We start from the raw sequence: 23,031 nt of genomic DNA on the forward strand, positions 1-23,031 counted from the left end.
CCTCCATGCTAGATTACTGCCATTTATCCTATCTAGAAATGAAACCACACACTGAGCGCCACATAGTACAAAGCACAACTGCCCATTTGCTGAGCAACACAGGGTACCTGAACAAATCACCCTAGAGTTCTGCATGTTGAGCTGGCTCCTCACTGAGCAGATAGTAGAGTTCACGGTGCCTGTCCTAATTAAAACCCCCCCATGGGATTGAACGTAGCTACCTATGAGATTGTTTCCCCTCCTTCAGAGTAGCAGCCGTGTTAGTCTGTATTCGCAAAAAGAAAAGGAGTACTTGTGGCACCTTAGAGACTAACAAATTTATTAGAGCATAAGCTTTCGTGAGCTACAGCTCACTTCATGCATCCAATGAAGTGAGCTGTAGCTTACGAAAGCTTATGCTCTAATAAATTTGTTAGTCTCTAAGGTGCCACAAGTACTCCTTTTCTTTTTTCTCTTCTCCTCCTTCATAACACTTACATTCAGCTGGGACAGCCAGCCAATAGAGTGAGGCTAAGGGGAGGAAAGTTTTCCACAAGAGCTGGAACTTAACTATGGAACTCACAAAGCCATGTTTTGTGCCCTGTTGATTCTGGGCTGTCCCAGGGCCGTAGGGTATCCCAGTGTAACTCGGACAGCAATCGAAAGTTGCGTAAATTACAGTAACCTGTCCCTGCCTGCCTGTGGGCAACAGTACTGCCCAGACATTTTGCAGCATTAGGTGTTGCCGTCCCACTTCTTCCCAAAAACATCCAGTCCCATGATGGCATGCTCTTCATGCTGAGAGTTGTGAAGAAGTCCTCTGATGACAGCCTGCAGCTATCTGTCTCAGTTCCATGTACTCAGGGAATTTTTCATCAGCAGGTTCTGAGGCTTTCTGAGCCCTTTTATACTACTTTCCTCTCTTTACCTAGTGTACAGCGGAAAGAACATCACCTGGAATGAGAACTATTATACTCCTAATCCTTCAAAGGGCTGAGGTATCCCAACTCCCCAAAAAACAAATGGAAATTGAGAGCACTAAGCATCTCACAGGTGGTGCTCAGAATCAGACACTGTTGGGTCATTAAATAGTTATTCACCACCATTTGCATGAGACTACTGCAGAGAGTGAAACCATTGCTAGAAGTAATGCACTCTCTTGGCACACAGATGTCATCATTCCCTTGTTCTGCCCTAGAGATTAGAAGAAAATGGCAGTGTATGTAAATTTAAATATTTCATATACTAAGAAAGATTGTCTTCCTGCTGTACTACAAACAAAGACTTATACTGTACATTGATCCTTCTGGAAAAAGGGAGCAGTCACAGCTGCAAGTATGACTAATAATCGACACAGACTGTTGTAGATGGCAAACTAATTGTTTCAGAAAAATTAGTGAAACATTTTTTTCTAGGTAGCTACTGTATTTATGAACATGTAATTCTATAGAGAATGAAATAGGAATTTTTACTTACTGACACAGGAAATAAGATCATTAAATCTTTCCTTAGGAAAGACAGGACTTTCCAGCCCTCGGAAATAGAGCTTCAGTACTCCAGCAACTGAGTTAATGTCATGGTTACTTTGGTCATCTGCCAAAGGATTTTCACCTTAAAAATAAATAGAGTAAATGAAACATACACAGGCATTCTTGCTTAATAGTATTTCATATAAATAAATGAAGATTTGATTTGTCTGTGTGGGATGTTGCACGGTAGTAAAATAATAAACATTGGTTTAGAAATCCCACCCCGTGATTAAACTGAAAAAAAAAAAAAAGCCCACCAAAAAAAACCCCAGCCTGAAATAAATCTTTCTTTAAATTACGTAACCCAGTGATCCCATAGATCATGAAGTTCAGAATGAATATTTTGGGACAGATTATGATTTGCAATTAGTGAAATAAAGAATGCGATCATTCTTAGTGAAATAGGACTTTTAGGACTATTCCTAGGCAGCTTATATAGAACATATAAAACAGAAATTTATTTGAGCTGCACATCTCTCTTTAGATTGAAAAAGCATTCACAGAAACTCAGGAACATGTGCATAATGCAGTTTTATGAGTACAATGGACAGAATCAAAACAACTAAAACTCACAACAAAATACTGCATCATTTAAAAGACTAAACTGGATGCTAAAACATTTTTAGCTTTAATGATATTATATGATTTCGAGAACATTTCCGTAGCAAAACAATTTCCATTTTAATAAGGCGGACTTTAGAGATAGACAGTAACAATCCATTAATGTCCTCAGATATAAGGGTGCTGCATCATTTATCATATAAAAATAGTTACTGCACACATCTGCTCAAGTATCATATCTGATTTTACAAGGTATGCAGTTCATATTGGAAAGTGAAAATATCATCTACTCTTTCTTCTTGCTGTTAGTCACAAGACAGATTTTTCTCCAAGGGTTCCTCTGATTAAAAGGTGATCTGCAAAGGTTATGCTAGAAATTAAAAAACGGTTTGTAAAAATCTCAAAAGAGATGACTTAGCTTTTTTTTTTTCCTTTAGAAAAATGTAATTAACACTATGCTTTAACACAATCAGAGAATTGCTAGCTCCTTCAGATCCTGGTTCCTCTGCCACAATAAGTGACATCACAACAGTCGTAGACTTAATGTAGGTTGAAAGACAAACACATTTAAAACCTCTGTTCATTGTCTCACATCTTTCTCAGAAAATTATCCTCTGGGATGAAATTGCCTTAGGAATGAAAATAGAGGTTTAAAATGGAACGACTCTTTCAACCTATGTTTGTATCGATTGTGATGTCACTTTGGCAGAGGGACCAGAAAGTCAAGCACTCATATGCTGCAAGACCCAGTAACAGTGGTCTCAAATTGTGTTAAATATTGTCTGATTATCCATTTAATATTTTTGGTTCTTTTGGGAATCTTAAAGATAATAAAAACAGGAAAGACAAACAAGTCATCCTTTGCAGATCACCATTGGAAAATTAAACATTTTACAGATAGTGCAAGGGTCACAAATCTTGTGTACTCATATAGCAAAATATAATCGTATGTGCCTAGCGGCAGAATAATGTGAAAACGCTGAAAGAGTCATTACTATACTGTGCAAGTAAATATACAGTTAGGCAAAGCTTGAAGTACAGTGAATACAGTACATAAAATTGCTTAAATATCCAAGAAAATTATTAAATTAACAGATTATTTTTTTTCAAGAGCTGGATCTCAGGTTGCTCATAGGGATGAAAATTCAATTACCTCTCTCAAATGAATTTTTAATATCATTGACTTCCACCTGGGAACCAGACACTCTGAAAATTCCCTGATGCTGAAGACCTGAAGGGTAGGGGAAGAAAAGATGAGCAATGAGATCATGTGCTAAAGAATTAATCTATTTTTTAACAAGTAAATGACAAACATGAAAGTGTAAAATTATAATGCAAAATATACTTTATGCAAAATAGCCAGGGTGCTAATGAAGTGACATGACATATTTCAAAGCTTACCATATAAATTGATAAATCTGATACAGCTTTCCACTATGAGGGGAATGACTTGTCCTGAATCCTGGCAAAAGCAAAAAGAATATAATCACAAACTGAAAGAGACAGAAGTTAGATCACATGTGAAAATGAGTTTTATTGATAATTCAAGATTGACTCACAGTATTTACTAAAACAACCCCTTCCAAACAAAACTGTCTCCCCACTTTTGCCAGGCGTCTAAAAAAATAATATTAAGGTTCTTATGCAAATCATCAATTCAAGTAAATTCTAAGTGATGGCTGAAATTTTATCCTCAATTTATCTCATTGCATGTGGTTATCTTAAAACACATGAAACCTCATTTCATGCAGTTATTTTAGACTCTTGAAGCAAAATGAGTTAAACAATGAATTTCCTTTTAAATATACAATTAACATTAATGATCATGGTATAAAAATGAAGCTTGTGCATTAATTTAGCTTATTTTTCCATTAGTAGCTGGAGTGAATTTTATATACTCTGGGGCCAAATTCTTGCATATGCTTGCTCATATGGCTAGGCCTGAAAGGCCAGGGAAAGAAGTTAGTGGCCCCTATTCTGGCTCCTCTGAGGTGTCAGAAACGCTGCTCCACAGGCTGTCTGCAGTAAGAGCCACCAACTGGATAGCACGGGATGATATACTGTCTACTTCCTGACCTGGGAATTACTACCACCGACAGCTACCTGTACAATGTATTCCTATCCTTAGCAGGACTAAGTTGTTTGAGGAGCTTGTGTACAGGGCTGGGTCTCAACCAGAATAGAGATACACATTAATGCAGCTTTAGAAGCATGTGTTCTCCTGTGTGGGGATCCATTATGCCTATTTTCGGTGCCATTTAGGACCTACCCCTCTATTTGTGATACAGTCTGAAAGGGAAGTTAAGATATTTGGGCCTGATCCCCAAGTTCTCCTCAATGGGATTCTGAATAAGAGTAAGCAACAGTATGGGTCTGTGTGGAGGATCAGAACCTGTATTTCTAAAGTTTCAGAGTAGCAGCCGTGTTAGTCTGTATTCGCAAAAAGAAAAGGAGTACTTGTGGCACCTTAGAGACTAACAAATTTATTAGAGCATAAGCTTTCGTGAGCTACAGCTCACTTCATCGGATGCATTTGGTGGAAAAAACAGAGGAGAGATTTATATACACACACACACAGAGAACATGAAACAATGGGTTTATCATACACACTGTAAGGAGAGTGATCACTTAAGATAAGCCATCACCAGCAGCAGGGGGGGAAAGGAGGAAAACCTTTCATGGTGACAAGCAAGGTAGGCTAATTCCAGCAGTTAACAAGAATATCAGAGGAACAGTGGGGGGTGGGGTGGGAGGGAGAAATACCATGGGGAAATAGTTTTACTTTGTGTAATGACTCATCCATTCCCAGTCTCTATTCAAGCCTAAGTTAATTGTATCCAGTTTGCAAATTAATTCCAATTCAGCAGTCTCTCATTGGAGTCTGTTTTTGAAGCTTTTTTGTTGAAGTATAGCCACTCTTAGGTCTGTGATCGAGTGACCAGAGAGATTGAAGTGTTCTCCAACTGGTTTTTGAATGTTATAATTCTTGACGTCTGATTTGTGTCCATTCATTCTTTTACGTAGAGACTGTCCAGTTTGGCCAACGTACATGGCAGAGGGGCATTGCTGGCACATGATGGCATATATCACATTGGTAGATGCGCAGGTGAACGAGCCTCTGATAGTGTGGCTGATGTGATTAGGCCCTATGATGGTATCCCCTGAATAGATATGTGGACAGAGTTGGCAACGGGCTTTGTTGCAAGGATAGGTTCCTGGGTTAGTGATTCTGTTGTGTGGTGTGTGGTTGCTGGTGAGTATTTGCTTCAGATTGGGGGGCTGTCTGTAAGCAAGGACTGGTCTGTCTCCCAAGATTTGTGAGAGTGATGGGTCGTCCTTCAGGATAGGTTGTAGATCCTTGATGATGCGTTGGAGAGGTTTTAGTTGGGGGCTGAAGGTGATGGCTAGTGGCGTTCTGTTGTTTTCTTTGTTGGGCCTGTCCTGTAGTAGGTGACTTCTGGGTACTCTTCTGGCTCTGTCAATCTGTTTCTAAATGTTTCTAATGTATTTCTAAAATGTCTTGCCTTTGGTGCTTGAATCATAACCATGACGTTAGCTAAATACAGGGTTTTTTGTTTTATATTAAATATGACTGTTTAAAAAAATAATCAGTGGGAGGGAACAGGAAGTATTTGACCATACATGGATTCTAGATCAGTAAAGTTTAAGTTTAATTAGACTATTTTTCAAACCATTGATTATCCAAAAGAATTCCTTCCCTGAGGATTTTATGTGGTGAGAAGGCATGTGTGTTTCAATGACCCTGATTGCTTTGCTTTGCAGGAGTTTTAACTTCTGGTAGGGTCACCCAAACTGGATAGGTGTAAGGGTAGGGACCAAGCAAAAAAAAGTCTCTGTCCTCCACAGGCTCAACATAGTCTTATAAAAAAGTTAAGTTATAAAAACACAAAAAGTAGCCATTCCAGCAAACAGCATGAGAGAGAGAGGAGGAGGAGCATTGTTCATGCCCTCTGCAACGTCTGCTAGTGTCGAAAGGATCAGATCCAAGAGAATGGTTACTGTTTGCTGGGCTCTGCATTTTGGCATTTTAAAAATAGGATACTATTTACCCAGTGGAGATTAAGGACTCTGAAGGAGTCCTCAAATATGCATTGAGGACATGAACCATATATGGTTAAAAATAGTTACTGTTTATGCTTGAAAAAATAAACTTTTTTCACAACCAAAAGGTACCTTCAAAAATCATTTGGTGGCTACAATATATTTAGAAAAATGAATCTCAATTTATTTCAAAATTTAATATAAAAACAGATTAAGTTACAAAACCACATAGAAAACAAATAAAAAACTGTCACTCAAAATATGCAACCTTTCTTTTTCTTCTTATAAAATAGTCCTTTAGTTTCATGTGAAACTAAATTAGAAGTAAAGAAGGGAGAGCTAAGAATTAAGTCCAGGCAAAGATTCTATATGTAATTTGTGTGTCTAGTTTTTTAATGGAAGACCATGGGCAAATATACAGTATATATATTCTTATATGTTTCGGGGAAAAAATCTACAATGGAATTGCTGAGATGACCTAACTATTGCTTTGGTGTGCAACATTATAATGCTTTAATGGGGTTATTTATCATAATTCCAGTAACTATTCTACTTTAAATAATGTAAATTTTAGAATTTTATTTAAAAAAAAAGCCAAGGGGAGGGTTATGGCTAAGAACCAACAATAATAATTACACCAAAATTTACATTTCAGGTTGTGTAGCAATTCAGGAGCAGATAAATTAATTTGCACAAGATTTGCACAGTTCAGCTGCTAACCTAGTAATACTACAACAATTAAAAACAATAAATACTGGGCTGTCCGTACAAAACAGCAAAATATTAGAACACGTATCACATATACTGCTAGCATACTTATCTGTACAAGGAATGTAAAGCTGCTAAAAGGGTATTGTTTGCAGTAAGAAATTACCAGAGTACACATGACTATTTTAATGCTTGTTTTAGGAGTAGTCTCAAAACACTAAAACATTCAGCCTTAGTTTTCACATTTGTCCAGCTCATTGCTAATCAAAAGTAACAGGCCTGAGATTTTTTAATCCATTGGTGGAAAAAAATCATTTGAGGAAGGAATCTGCTTTTGCTAGATGTCACCAAGACTGACCCCTTCCACTGCCATTAATTCAGATAAAATATTTGCTATTAACAAGCACGTATTTCGGCCCGATGAGCACGTCTTGTTAAAGCAGTTATGTAATAAGGAGCCATTTTTTCTATCCTGTTGTGGGGCCAGTCAAAATGACTCATCCTTTCCATACAAAGCTCATTCTTTGACTAGAGGCTCTTTCCCGAGCCTTACTGAATGATCAGTCATTAGGCTACCTCTTTTTTAAGACTGGACATGCAGGGGAACAGCCTCTCTCCTTGTGGCAGAGCTCTCACCCACCTCGTCTCATAGTGCTTGTTCCAAGATCTGGATTGTGCTGGAAGGCAATACATTCTATTTTTTTAATCTGGGTGTGTTAATTTTTGTTTTATTTGTATATTTGTGGAGATAATTGAAGATAATGATGTTAATGTTTTGCCCAGTGCTATGATTTACTATTATGTCTTTATATCACAAATGGTATTGACATCTGTGTAATACCATTAACCTTCAGCGCAGTTGCGTAGGTGTCACGAAAAGCTCAATTTGAAGATAGTGGGATATTTGTGCCATTAATGGTGGAATTTGTCCTACAAAATATTTACTACCAGTGATGATGTACAAGAAGAAAGGAACTCATCTTGACTCTCAGATCCCAGGTGCATTTCCAGGAGTTGTTGTTTTGAAAAATATTTTTAAAATTTGTAAACTGATTACCTAAACCTTACTACTAGAGTTGACTTGAAGTTTTATTCTCATTCAACACAGGACATTGTGGGGAGCAAGTGCTTGCTAATGAATAAGGGAATATCTGTAAATTTATAGTTCATCTCTCCATAGTCATTCTCTAGGAGGACTATGGCAGCCAAAACTGAATTATGAAACAATCTAATTTCTTAATGCAAACCTCCCCTGTAAGGTCAACTGAAAAACTAATTTAAAGCCAGGCATGAATGCAACTTGTTAGTGAGGAAGAGTCAGCTTTCTTTTCACTAGAACTATACCTGGTGTCTGGTGTGAGAGTTCCTTCGTCCTCGGCTACAAGCATTATCAGAAATAAAATAAGAAAAAGAAGAAGATAGTAAATACAGCAAAGATACAAGATACAGAAGTATGCTTCTCACAATTTCACACAATACAATGAATTCCTGAAGTCATGGGAAATGAAAATCTTGATTTAAGACCCAGTGTACTATTGGTTGTACATAGCGTTCTGATTTATTTAAAGTGACTAAAACCGCTAGTAGGAAATAATGTCAGATTGTGGGATATAACATTAAACTTTATCTTTTAATGAACTGCAAATTTTTTACCAAAACCATCCATGCTTGTATTAAATAAATTGTAAGGAAATTCAATGTGAATATTGTATTCTTCTGTTTCCCTCTGACTTTAGGAAGTATTATATTGATCAGCTGGGCAAGAGGCCCAAGACAAATTTGAATGTCATGATCTGCCTCAGTTTACATGAGGTTTTGACCATTACAGTAAGAAGTGTTGAGATCAGCCACCCAGAGAGCCGGTGTCTGTACCTTGATAAATGATTCCAAATCACCATTAAACAACTTAGCATTATATTGTGATCAGGGTCTGGGCTTCCTGTGTTTCTGGGGTTTAGGGGGAAGGTTTGGAGGCCTAAGAGAAGGGAATGTGATTACTGAGCAAGTAGAATTAAGTCATACTATAAAATATCTGTAAGCTCGTGGCAAAATAATAAAACATTTTAAGAGGAGAAAAGGAAAACAAAAACGGTACTTGGCAAACAGAGACATTTCACAAGATTTATGTGTAACATAATAAAAAGAGGAAAAATCCTGCTAAAAAGAAATTCCTCACTGATAATTCTGACATTCCTTACAAATCCTCTTTTAAAGTTTTATTGTACACCCCCGCCCCGGCCAAAGTGTATGATTGGAATGGTCTTATTTTGTATTATCATCCACGAAATGTGCAGCAGGAATGGAAATCCATCCTGCCAACCACATCATGACACACCAACATTCTAAGCACCTCTTATTAAGCAGAGAAGTTGCCTCATGATGGAGAAACTTCAAATGAAAATTAAAGCTAGGCATTGTAATCCTCAGGCATTTCAAAAAACAATTCATGGACATTTTCATCTGGAGACAGTAACTGTTGAACAGATTAGCCTCTCACATTCATACTGACAATTTCTTTTCACAAGAAACAAAATACATTGCAATTTAGCTAGATGAATTAAAGGAATAGCATCAACATAAAGAACTCATGATGTACCTTTATCTGCTAAATGTTTACATAGTATTGTTACATGTAACACATGGGATGACTAGAACCAAAAGAGATTACTGAAATAAGTATTCTTCTCTAATTCACAATTTCTTTTGTGCACTTATCAATACTTGGTGTGTAGTTAGTGTCCCTATATAGCCAGTCAGGTTCCCTTGTTTCGATGGCTCCTTCAGATGCCAATAGAAGACAGAAAACCTTTTTTTAAAAATTAGGAAAAAAATCACATTAAAACCTAAAAAAAATGGTAGAGAGACTCTGGGCTGATGTAGGATTGGAAATTACTTTTAATTAATCTTTAAAGAAATCCTTCTCCCCTAAAACTTCTGTTTCCACAGTAGTGCTATGGTAGCAGTAGAAACTACATCTGAGAAGAGATATCTTGCAAAAGTGACAATTTGGAACATTACATTACAATTTAAGAGTGCAGAAATGTTAAAAAAAGATTTCATTCCTATTCACCAAAGCAAAAAAATTAACCTTTAAATTGATGTGTTTCAACTTCATGAGATTTTATGAAGGTGTTCACAAAAGTACTTTATAATTCCAGAAAAAAATGGACAAGTGAGTCCTTTATCAACTTAAAGTCACAGCATTAGCTTAGTTAGATGCTAGAATGTGTGATGCAAGTATGCTTCTATACAATTTATTTAACAATACTCATGTTTCAAATTAATCACATTGTTCATATAGATGATTTTTGAAACTTTATTATCTTTGTAGCTCTCTACAACACAAAAAAGGTAAAAAAAATAAAAAAAAATCTTACCTGGTGGTCATGTATTCAGCTCTGTGACCTAGAGGAGTTCAATGAACAAGGAAATATTCAGTTGTAGCTTATGGAAATAAAAGCTTATTTTTGTATGCAACTATACTTATGCTTGCCAGTTTACTATTCATCCTGAATTATTTTTAACCCCAAATTTATTTCACAAGATTTACAACTGTACAACGATTCAGGGCAATGTGAGGTTATCTTCCATCTCCATAGTTTTAAATAACCCAAAACAATCCACGTATAAAGCTACTTCTCAGACATTTTCTCTTTAAAAAAAAATTTGGTAATGTAAATAATGTGATGCAAAATTTCAAATAGCCTCCACTGTTTATGCTTATGTATTTTAATGACTAAATCAATATGTAAATAGAGCTATGCCAGGATTAGATTGCATCCTGGCTGGTGCCTAAACTTGTTCAATGCCAAAAATGCAGAGCTCTTGAGTAACTGCTTGCTAATAACAATTTATTTATTCTCTTAAGAGTATAATAAATGCTGCACATTGACCTGTCCACAGTGATGCCCAAGTCACTTTCCTGAGTTGATATAGTTAATTTATAACCATAAGGTATATGAGTAGTTTAATTTTTATCACCCCAATGTGCACTGTTTTGCATTTATAAATAATTAATTTCATTTACCATTGTGTTGCCCATTCACTTAGCTTGGTTAAAGCTCTCTGAAGTTCCTGAGTCTTCTCTAGATTTGACACAATTATTTAGGTTAGTCATCTGCAAACTTTTCCACCTCACTGCTCATACCACTCATCTCTCTCCCTCAAGATAATTAAATATATTAAACAGGATTTAACATGGAACACTGAGTCACCCTGCTGTTAACCTTTTGCAATGATAAAAATTGTTTACCTTAGAAAGGAAAATGAATAAGAGGGAACATGATAGAAATATATAATGAACGGTCTAGAGAAGGTAGCTGCAGTCAATAAGGCAAATAAGATGTTAGGATACATAGGAACAGATGGAGAAAAATATGCAAAATATTATAGTGCCATTATACAAATAAGTGGTGCAGCCTCATCTTGATTCTGCGTGTACTACTGGTCACTCCATCTCAAATTTTTTTTGCAGAATTAAAGGAGGTTCAGAAAAGGGTGACAAGAAAGATCAAGGGCATGAAGGGCATGGGTGGCGGGTATAATACGCTAGGGAAGGCTCTGCCTTCCTTGGCTGCATTTGCTGCTGTGGGAGGCTGGGCTGGGTCTGCTCTGGCCCCAGGCCAGCCACTGCGGCTGGGGCTGCTCCGGCTGAGGCTCAGGTCGGCTGGCTGGCTGGATTTGCTCTAGCTGGAGCTTGGGTTGGTCGGTTGGCTAGGGCTGGCCCGGGGCTCCTCTGGTGGCTATGAGAGGGAGGTGTGGGGAGCTCAGGTCCCCAGCCAAAGTGGGGATCCACCTGCCGCCCATGATCCAGGGCATGCGAGGAGAGAATTAAAGAGTGATTGTTTACCTTTGAAAGAAAATGAATATGAAGGGACAAGATAAAAATATATAAAATAATGAATGATTTAGAGAAGGTAGACTAGGGAGAGTCAATGAAATTAAAAGGTGGCAAATTCAAAATCAATTAAAGGAAATACATTTTCATACACTATATATTGAAACTGTGGAACTCTGTCACAGGATGTCATTAGGGCCAAAATTTAAACAAGATTAGAAAAGGGATTGGACATTTATATGGCTAAAAAGAATATTAGAGTCATAACAGTTAAGGCAAACAAATTCTAGAAGAGATTAACAAAACCTCAGACTTCAAGGTTTAGGCCCATCTCTAGCTACTGAAGATCAAGATGAGACCTATTGGGAGGGGCTGATTATTCTGCCTAATATGAGGTTTCTTGTACCGTCCTCTGAAGCACTGGTATTGGCTCTTGTTGGAGTCAGAATACTGGACTAGATGGGCCATGGGACTGAACCAGTTTGACAATTAGTATGTTTCTTATATTTGTTATTGACACGATAAAAAAAACAGTTACTAACTTTTCTGTAACGGTTGTTGTTCGAGATGTGTTGCTCATGTCCATTCTACGTTAGGATTGCGCATGCCATGTGCACCATTGCCAGAGATTTTTCCCTCAGTGGTATCTGTTGGGCCGGCTCTAGCTCCCTCTGGTGCCACACGCTTATACGTCAGTGTAAGGGCACTGCTGGCCCTGCATCATCTCAATTTTTTCTTGCTGGCTAACTCCAACAGAGGGATAGGACGGTGGGTCATGGAATGGACATAAGCAATACATCTCAAAGGACAACAGTTATGGAAAGGGTAGTAACTGTTTTTTCTTTCTTTAGTGCTTGCTCATGTCCATTCCATATTAGGTGACTCACAAGCAGTACCCAAGGAGGTGGCCTTGGAGTTCATGGACATGCATATTACAACACTGCTCTGCTGGGTGATGGCATAGTGGAAGGAGAAGGTATGCACTGACAACCAGGTTGTAGCCCAGCAGATATCTTGAATTGGGACCTGGGCCAGAAATGCAGCTGATGAGGCCTGAGTTTTTGTCGAATGAGTGGTCAAGAGAGCAGGAGGTGGAATGTCCGCCTGCTCGTAGCAGCACAAATACAGGAGGCTATTCAGGATAAGATTCTCTGGGTTGAAACCAGCAGGCCTTTCATCCTTTCTGCTACTGTCACAAGGAGTTGCATAGATCTACGGAACAGCTTAATCCTCTCAGTGTAGAAGGCTAAGGCATGTCTGACATCCAGTGAGTGAAGCTGTGGCTCTTCTGAATTCCTGTGTGATTTTGGGAAGAAAACTGGCAGGAAAATGGCTTGGTTACTATGGAACTGTGAAACCACCTTTGGAAGGAAGGCCAAGTGGGGACACAGCTGAATCTTGTCCTTAAAGAACATCGTGTATGGTGGTTCTGACACAAGCCTTGATTTCTGAGACCCTTCTGGCTGAGGTAATCACTATCAGAAAGGTGACCTTCCAGGAGAGAAACAGCAGAGGACAGGATGCTAGCGGCTCAAAGAGAGGGCCCATGACTCTTGACAGGACTAGGTTTAAATCCAACGGTAGAATCAGCTCGCAAGTCTCAGGGTGAAGTCTCTCTAACCCTTTAAGAAAGCGGATGGACATCTTGTGTGAGAAAACTGACCTAACACTCACTGGCAGGTGAAAGGCTGAGATCGCTCTTAGGTGTACCTTGATAGATGGAAGGGCCAGACCTTGCTATTTTAGGTGGAGCTGGTATTCCAGGATAGATTGAAAGGAAAACCAAAAGTAAGAGACAGACTTTGTTGCGAAGACCATAATGAGAAATGCTTCCACTAGGCCAGGTAGATAGCATTAGTAGACAGCTTTCTACTACCTAGCAAGACCAGGTGGACTTGTTCTGAACAAGCTTGTTCCTCCAAGTTCAACCATGGCTGAACTCCTCCGAGTTCAACCATCACACAGTCAGATGAAGGGCCACAAGGGTCATATGGAGTAAATATCCATAGTCTTGCGAGATCATGTCTGTGCAGAGTAGGAGGGTAGCAGGGGCACTACTGACATGTGTAGCAGCGTGCTGAACCAGTGTTGGTGTGGCCTCACCGGCACTATAAGGATAACACTTGCCTTGTTCTGCGTGATTTTCAGAAGGACCTGAGGAATTGGAGGAAACACAAAGATTAGGAGCTCTGCCAATGGAAGCAGGAAGGTGGCTGAAAGGGAGCAGGGTTGTGACCATGAAGCGAGCAAACCTGATGGCATTTCCTGTTCTGCCTGGTTGCAAAAGGTCTACCTGGGGAGATCTCTTACCTTTGGAGGATGAACCTGATAACCTCTGGATGAAGAGACCACTTGTGGTGAGAGGAGAAAGATCTACTGAGGTGATCTGCCAGGGCTTTCCGGGCTCCTGGAAGATGGATAGCCTTGAGGTGAATGGAATGCTGCAAGCAGAAGTCCCCATAGATGGACGGCCTGCTGACACAGGGTGGAGGACCTCACTCCTCCCTGTCTGTCAATGTAGAACATGGCTGCCAGGTTGTCTGTAAGCACTTGTACTACTTTGCCCATGATCTGGGGAAGAAACACTTGGCAAACTAAGCAGACCGCTCTGAGCTCTCTGACATTTATGTGTAGGGAGAGCTTTTCCTGGAACCACAAGCCCTGAGTCGATCGAGGTCGGCTCTCCAACCTAGATGGAAGCATCCAAAACTAGCATCCAAAGCATCCAAAACACCGACAGATGGACACTGACAAAGGGAACTCCCCTCCCACTGCTGACCAGGGGTCCTTCTACCAACCAAGGGAGGCGAGGACCGGGGCTGGAACACTAAACACTGAGTCTAAGTGATGTCTGTTCGGTGAGTACACTGAAGCTAACCATGCCTTGCGTCTCGTACCCTGTACATGCACACAGCCATGTGTGCCAGGAGCTTCAGGGAAACCTGGGCTGTTGTGACGGAGTGGACCTTGACCCTGGATATCAGATCTGACATTGTCTGGAATGGAGCCTCTGGAAGGAAAGCTCTGGTCTGTGTCAAGTCTAGCACTGCCCCGACTAACTCTATTCTCTGGACTGGAATGAGAGTCGACTTTTGTTCATTTATCAACAGACTCAGTGCTCAGAAGGTGGCTTGGACCAGGCTGATGCTGTACTTTATTTGAGCGTCTGAGTGGCCCTTGCTTAGCCAGTCGTCGAGGTACAGGTACCCTTTGCCTTCTGAGGAAGGCTGCTGACACAGGGTGTCAGCCATGCATTTCGTAAAAACCCAGGGTGCTGCAGACAGACCAAAGAGGAGGACAGTGAATTGGTAATGCGACTAGTTTACTACGAATCTGAGCAATTTTCTGTGGCTTTGGAAGATGGAAATAGGTGTCTTTCAAGTCGAGGGTGGCACAACAGTCCCCTGGATCTAGAAAGAGAATGATGGAGCCTAGATAGAACTACAGAACTTCAGTTTATTAAAATAACTGTTGAGGCGGCGCAAGTCCAGGACGGGTCAAAGAAACCCCCCCGCCCTTGGCCTTTGGGATTAGGAAATATCGTGAGTAAAACCCCTTCCCTCTCAAGTTTCAAGGCAACTCTTCTACGGCCCCACCTGTAGGAGGGCTTTCACCTCTTGGGCTAGAAGTTACTCATGAGAAAGGTCCCTGTAGAGGGATGGAGGGGGGAGGAAGGGGTGGAGGAAAACTGAAGGGTGTAATTGTCCACAACTGTATTCAGCACCCAGCGCTCTGATGTGATGAAGGACCATGCTGGGCTGAAGTGGGAAAGTTTGTCCAAAAACAAAGGGGTCAGGAGCAGGACCTGACATTGGAACTAGTATAGAGCCCTTGGGCAGACCTTCAAAAGTTCTGCTTGGGACCTCCTTAGTATCTATGGGACCGGTAGTGAGGTTGAGGCAGATGGGGATGGTTGACACTTGTAACCCCTGCTCCTTTTCTTGAACAAGTCCTGTCGTGGTGGCAGAGCTGAGAAGCAGGCCAGTTGCTGAGGCCTGAAATGCCTCCTCAAAAGAGCCGGAGCATAGGGACCCAGGGATCCGAGGGTAGCCCTCGAGTCCTTCAGGCCACGGATCTTTGTGTCTGTTTGCTCAAAAATGGTGAGGTTCCCTCGAATGGGAGTTCTTGGATTGACTGTTAGACCTCCTGTGGTAGCTCCAAGGACTGCAGCCAAGAGCATCGCCTCATAGCCACTGCAGAAGCCATTGTTCTGGCTGCCCTATCAGCTGCATGCAGGGCTGCCTGGAGGAAGGCTCTGGCTATGTTCTTTTCCTCCTCTAAGAGGACAGAGAACTCTTGCCCGGCATCATGAGGCAGCGAGTTTTTAAATTTCATCAAAGAGTCCCACATATTGTAATCATACCGCCCCAGCAAGGCTTCCTGGTTAGAGATACAAAGCTGCAATCCCCTTGTTGAATAAAAGTTTCTGCCAAACAAATCTAATTTCTTTAAGTATTTCTGTTTGGGGGTAGTACTTGCCTGGCCTAGTCTGTCCCTCTCATTAGCCGCTGTTACGACTAGGGATCCCGGAGACGGGTGAGAATATAAGTACTTGTACCTTTTGGTTGGCATGTAGTATTTCTCCTCTGCCTTCTTCAAAGTGGGAGGAAAAGAAGATGGGGTCTGCCACAGGGCTCTGACTGGACTCATAAACAGCCTCATTGATAAGTAAGGTCACCTTAGATGGTGCTGCTTCAGCCAAAATGTCAGTGAAGCTATGGACTTCTTGAATACCTGAACCTCTAGCCCCAGATTAGCAGCTATTCTCTTTAGAGGCTCCTGAAGGGCTCTCCTGCTCGGCCCTGAGACAGACTCATCTGGGGAGGAGAAGTAAGAGGCTTGTACCGGAGGGAGAGCTTTCTCCTCTTCTTCTGCCCCTTCAGACCCACATCTTGCATGTAGGTACCAGGCTTGGTACTAGAGTCAGAGACCGGTGCTGAATGGAGCAGTGTGGGAGCCAGCCTCTGGGACACAACTGAGCAGGACCGGTGGGATGACAGTCCTGGTATCGGGGGAAACCCCCACAGATTCCGGAACAGCCACTGCATTGGCCACTGCCCTGCCAGTCAGGTGCTGGTGGGGGGACCTGCACTGGGATCTGGTGGGATGTAGGATGGATACCACCGGTGGCTCTTGGGATGGGTGTAGGACTCCACCTCAGATTCTAAAGAAGAGGCCTCCTGAGATGAACACGGTACCCCTTGCTTCTACCAAGGGTGCGGGGACTGGTGCCAGACCGGGGGTGAGCTCACAGATGAAAGAAGGGCTGTCTTGCCTCTGGAAGGTACCGAGGGCCCTGGTGCTGGGAAAGAGCTTGGAGCTCCACACTCTCTTCTGCTCATGCTCATTAGAGCAGGCAGTTGTCCCATTGGGGTTGGCAGAGAAAATAAGTCCCTGGCTGCTTCAAAGGCCTCTGGGGTAGAAGGCACTGCAACCCCACTGGCACAGCAATGACTTCCTGGTGCGGGCGGGTTCCTGCACCGAGCTCAACTGCTCTTGAGGTGAAGTTGACGGTACCGCTATGGGACCGGGGATGGAGGAGTGGCCTGATGTGGGTTGCACTCCACTGCCTTCCCCCTTTTTGCCTTTTCTTGGCACTGGGGAGTGTCTTCTCTTGGACTGCTGTTCCTTATGTTTTTTCTTTGGCACTGGAGATGAAGAACAGTGCTGAGAAACATGCAGTACCAGAGGGGCGCTTTGCACTGAAGCGCTTGGTGCCCAATCCAATTGGCTTGGCTCCGACGCTGGTCTAAGAGCGGCTTCCATTAGGATAGCTCTCAGTCTAGCCTCTCTATCTTTCTTCGTACAAGACTTAAGGTCCCGACAGATCTGAAAGCGCTCTTGTATGTGACCCTCTCCCAGAGGCTTCAGACAACTGGAGTGGGGTCGCTCACTGACATAGGCTTGCCAGAGGAGGCACAAGGTTTGAAGCCTGGGGACTGGGGCATGCCTGTCCCACGATAAAGGAGGGGAACTAATTATCTACACTTAAAACTATTTACACTGTTACTACACTAAAACTAACAAACTAAGTTGAAGAGATAAAAAAACTCTGAAAAAACACCTTGCCGAAGCAAGAGGACCTGTTCCAGTAACCGTCAGGGCAGTAAGAAGGAACAGAGGGTGTGGAGCTGGCAGGGCCCCTTATACTGGCGCATAAGTGTGTGGCAGCAGAGGGCGCTAGAGCTGGTCCGACGGATACCACTGAGGGAAAAATCTCCGGCAGTGGTGCACGCAGCGCGCACATATCTAACGTGGAATGGACGTGAGCAAGCACTTGAAGACAAACATCTCTAATTTATTTTTCCAAATCTGCAGATACAGGTTCACCAAACTAAATAAATACTGAACTAAAAACTGAACTTTAGCAACTAAATGAACTTTGGTAGCCTATCACCTCAGCTAAAAAGCTGAAAGCTTCCTTCGGTGTGCTCTGGCTTCAGGTGATGTTTGTTTGCAGAGGTTAGTTTGTTTTAGTCTGTGTCTACAGTAGGTGCTGTGGGTGAGATTCCCTAGCGTGAGTAGTCACACTCCTGATAGCTCAGTAGGATAGCCATGGTAGTGGCAAGCAGTGGCATGGGCAAACTGTGCTCAGTAAAATCTGTCTGAACTCCATGGATACATACTTGGCTCACCTAGTCTGTGCCACCATGGCTACATTACTGTGTTTAGTGCCCGCTCAATGAGAGGTAGCATGGGTATGTCTATGCAAGCTAGAGAATCACACCCCTAGCTCTTAGTGTAGACATAACCTTAGTTTTACAGTGTAGTGATGCTAAGGACATAACCAACCTGACAAAGCACTGCCACCTACTCAGAGTTTTGTCCTAATTTTGATAGGGCTCTGCCACTTCCAGCAACTGTGGCCACCAAGAAACTATTTGGGGGTGGTATTACATGAGAGTTCCAGTACAAAATGATGGCCTTTGCAAAATTCTGTGGGACAATGAAAGTCATGAAGATAGTAATCATATGCTACATGAATGTATGCAAAGGGAAAAGAGAACTCAAGGCGTTATATGTTTCTGTTAACTACTAAGCCATATAATAGGTACATCCAAAATAGCTTCCTTTTCTCTCTTTCAATCTATTCTATGTATACAAGGTGTGCACATATCTATTTTTAATTAATGTAGTACCGTCTCAAGAGGCTACGAAATCAGTTTTGTTAGAAATACATGACATAGCATTACAACTTATGCACAATTTGTTTTTCCACCAAAATTCTTAGAAACTGTGCCTGTATAAACTATCAATTTATGTCACAGTTTAACAATAGATTACCAACTATCTATCTATATAATTGAGAAGAATCAGTTTCCCGAATAGCTGTGGAAGTTTAAGTTAATATTTGGATAACCTAGACTTGACAGAATCCTTTTTCAGGATGATCATGTATCTGTCTAAAGAAACCAGTGAAAAATTTTAAGACTGCTTGTTATAGGATTTATCTATACTCAAAAGACAACTTCTCTAATTACCCTCTCACTATCTTCAGTGCAGCAGGGAGTGAGAGAAGACCAAAGCACAAGCATCGCAGAATGGGAGCTGTCCCACTGCTCCCTTCTCCTTTAGTCCTCCACTTAGTCACTAAGAGGGCCAAGGGAGATGGTCCCACCTGAATGGCAGGCTGCTGGATGCACCTCTCTTCCCCTCACCTATTAAGCTAGTCTGGGTGTTTCAAAAGTCTCTTAATCTACTGTAAACTGCCCCTCCCTCCCCTTCACTGGTTGTGGATTTGGAGCTGTGCCATTTATGATGCTATTGGTCTAACCAATCACCTGTTTCTAGAGTTTAGAAAGGAATTTTTCCCATTAGGGCAAACTGGCATGAGGTCTAGTGGGTTTTTTCACCTTCCCTGCAGCCTCCTAGAGGCACAATTTGGTTGAAAGCAGAAGAATTCCAAAATTCACGTAATGCTGGTATGACCACTGACTCATCGCAACTTGTGGCTGGTGTCCTGTGCACATAAAGACTAAAAGGGCCAGCTCCCAGAAGTAAACAAGACCCAGGATTTCACTGTTGGACCTTGCTCTCAGCAGAGTAGAGGAACCTGAAGTATTTGCGGACTGAGGCAGCCCCCAGCCCTGTGGCCTCTATCATTACAGTCACCAAGTTGTTTGGTTTGTGGTTAAAGTCCCGTGAGAGCAGGGTGAAAAGTAGTTCCCCTCCCCAAGGTATAATTAATAGAGTTGTGGCCTGCAGATTAATTCCATCCCAAGTATCTGTCTCTCATTCACCCACATGTTCTGGTCAGTCTACTCATGATTCTGCTTGGCTTGACCACTTGATAGTTGATTTCATGGTGGTTTATTTAACTTTGCCAAACAAATCGCATATTAACCCCATGTACATGATGTGTCTGTAAGAAGACATAGGTTGATCGGGGTGATCAGGACCCAGATGCTGTCCAAATTTTAGATTCCTTCTGAATTTGGATTTTTATTCAAACTGTATCCATACTCTGAATGCAAATCTGGATCTGCCATCCTGACTGAACAGGTGGAACTTTTGTGAAAACAGATTTTATCACCAAATTTCCATTATTTCTGCTTCCCCCAGCATCTTGCTTTCTCCCATCTCTTGGGCCCCCACTCGCTAATGCTGTCTTGGATGGATCCATTTGCTTGTCTCCCCAAGGACAGGTCCCCATCCTGGAATGGAGCCACAGTGGGGCTCTGCAGGACATGAGAGTCTGTGCTGGTGGCTCCAATTGCAGGATAGGGGCCTTACAGAATGTTGCCATTTACGTGTTTACAAAACTCTCTCTGAAAAAAAATTCAGGAAGCAAAAACAGAACATCGTGCACAACTTTTAATTCAGTATGTGTCTAGTACTGTATTATTTTCTCAGATCAGAACACAGATGTTTCATTCAATACTTTCATTCCCAAATGCATTCATTTGTCCATATTGTTATATTTGTAAAATACAAACTAATATCTATTGAAGAAATAAAACCAGTTTATAGCTTTCTCTTGTGCAGGAAAAGGCTCTAACCATTGCATTGAATTATGACTGGTAAAGAAATCAGGCATACATTTACTGGGGGCTAGGACTCTGAACTTTGTAATTTTCCACTGCATACACTTTAAATATTTTAGAGGGGTCACCCTAGAATTGCTTCTCAGTCTCTTCTGCATCATTTACCTTCTCCAAGTGTCCTGTGCAGTAAGTCATGTTTTGCTTGCAGCTTTGTGATGAGATTACTCCCTTCCAGGAATTCTCTGAATTTCTGCAGAGACAAAAATCAATGGATTAATTTTATCTGTTATTTCAATTCATTTTGAAAACACTTGTTTGGACCAGATCACATGGCTGAAGAAGCAACCAACCTACCATGAAATAGAACTGCTCAGTCTCCTGCTGGTTAGCTCTTCTTTTTGCAATGCTGGGCTTACTCATGTACGTCTCAGAGACTGTTGACTTCACAGACTCTGTAGAGCGACTGTGCTGGAAACATTCTGACACGTCATAGTCCTCAATGGTGACCATGTCTTGTATAGTCTGCAAAGTAGCTTCTGTCGTTTTCTTAACCTGGTGTGAACATGTGCAATTTATCAAATAGAAAGGAAGATAAATAAATTCTAGTAGCAGCTTACAATGGAAACTAATGACTGAAATGAATTCACTCTTACATGCTCTGTGAATGAACTGAGGTATATGACAATAGCAAATGCCATGTTCTACACTGGTGTAGAATAGAAAAAAAAAAAGAGATCATTGGTTCCTAGGTCTGTCTCTATGCTTTAATAAGTTACTATAAGCAAACATAGGCTGCTCTCCTGTTGACTGAGTATGATCATCAGAATTTGGCCTCTGAACAATAAAGTGGGAAAAAAAAGTGGTAGTGAATAGAAACAGTACTGGTACTCTAACCCGAACTGTCGGCTCCCCAGATTAAAATATGATTGAGCACATCTGATGGCATGGCTGGCAGTGCACTGTATGCTCCCATGAGAAACTCTGGTGCAACAATTACCTTATGTTGGTAAGGGGTTTGATGTGTGGTAAAGATCATGTTTATAACCCACTGGTACAATATGGATGAAGAGAAGATGGAAGAAGGTACAGTTTACAGACCTATCACAGCATTTCCTACTAGCTGCAGAATTGTGTAGCTAGTATGGCCATTCAGAGTGGACAGATGACTAAAAACAGAACAAGAGATATACTGCATCCACACAATGAAAAGACAAGTGATAAGATCCAGATGATAGTGCGTGTACCATCAAGCTCTGCGGTAGTGAATATGTTTGGAGGTGAAGTTGGTGACCTGCGTGCTTACTCCATAAAAAGTCACTTCTACATACACCTCCTTTGCACAAGCACATCTGTCTCTGTGAAACAATGCTTCCCCATTCATATGCCCTGGCCTAGTACGATGAACCTCCTGCTTCTCCCTATATTTGTGCACTCATTGGGTGAGTAATCAAATATGCTTTCTTACCTTCTCTCACTTTAATCTTGCTTTCTCCCCATATCTCCTGAATGGTGAATCTGAGTTACTTTCTGAATTTAAATAGTTTATTAAATTATTGTATGTTTGTTTACATAAGTATGTGGATTCTGATTCAGGCCTTCAAGGTACGAATAGAGTAAGAAAAACGCCATGGCTTTTAGTTTTAGGAACAGATTCTCATTTACACTTCTTTAAGTATAATTTATGCACACTTTAAAGCCCCCATATGCTGCCAGAGTGGTATGAAGAGCCCTTATTTTTTTTTTTAAACTCTTTTTAAAGAAAACAGCAACTTTCTTTTACTAGGTGAGCCATCATCAGGAAAGGCATTCAATATCACTATGTATAAACAGCTCTGGCTAAGAGCATAACAAAGATTCTGCCTCTGCAGCCATAGAACACAGCCAAAATTCCTTCATCCTTCAAAACTGGTAATCTGGGAAATAACCATTTGTTAAATCCATGGTAGAGAGAGGGGAGGGGGAATTAGATAATTAGACCTCAGTAAGTCTGCCCATAATACTTCTTAGAATCTCAGCAACTGCCTCCAAAATTGACAAATTCCATTTTGTAGAAGACAATAAAAGTAACAGTTTTAATCTATTGATTTTATAAATTTCTCTCTCTCTCTCTCTCTCTCTCTCTCTCTAATGTTAAAACTTGAAAATCCAAAATGTATGGAACATGAATAAATCTAGAATCTGTGTTCTTCTGCATAACAAGTCCATGCAGACAGCTGCAATGGGAGATTCCTTGCAGCGGCTTGCCAATGACCTTAGCTATGAGGTACTGAAAAGGGGCAAATTTACTGTGCTAGTTTCAACAAAGACTCGTTGGCTGACATGCACATGTATTGCCAAGAATTGAAACATGCTGGTTTTTGCTTAAATGCAT

General features: G+C 41.2%; 1 protein-coding gene across 6 annotated transcripts in view; it reads right to left on the reverse strand.

The window, feature by feature from the left end:
• SRGAP1 (SLIT-ROBO Rho GTPase activating protein 1) overlaps window positions 1-23,031 on the reverse strand; it is a 240,664-nt gene that overhangs the window by 36,020 nt on the left and 181,613 nt on the right. For 3 of the 6 annotated variants that reach the window (XM_038404044.2, XM_038404033.2, XM_043494010.1), the window contains 7 exons: window positions 21,015-21,212; window positions 20,826-20,910; window positions 10,217-10,244; window positions 8,184-8,217; window positions 3,471-3,531; window positions 3,223-3,300; window positions 1,456-1,590 (listed from right to left, as the gene is read on the reverse strand). In XM_038404044.2, the coding sequence (XP_038259972.1) occupies window positions 1,456-1,590; window positions 3,223-3,300; window positions 3,471-3,531; window positions 8,184-8,217; window positions 10,217-10,244; window positions 20,826-20,910; window positions 21,015-21,212 (619 nt within the window). Of the gene's footprint in view, window positions 1-1,455; window positions 1,591-3,220; window positions 3,301-3,470; window positions 3,532-8,183; window positions 8,218-8,747; window positions 8,815-10,216; window positions 10,245-20,825; window positions 20,911-21,014; window positions 21,213-23,031 lie in introns of those variants that run through there. The other 3 variants (XR_006274821.1, XM_043494019.1, XM_043494015.1) reach the window with 3 other exon arrangements.

The sequence above is a fragment of the Dermochelys coriacea genome, chromosome 1 (assembly GCF_009764565.3).
Source record: "Dermochelys coriacea isolate rDerCor1 chromosome 1, rDerCor1.pri.v4, whole genome shotgun sequence".
NCBI classification, from domain to species: Eukaryota; Metazoa; Chordata; order Testudines; family Dermochelyidae; genus Dermochelys; species Dermochelys coriacea.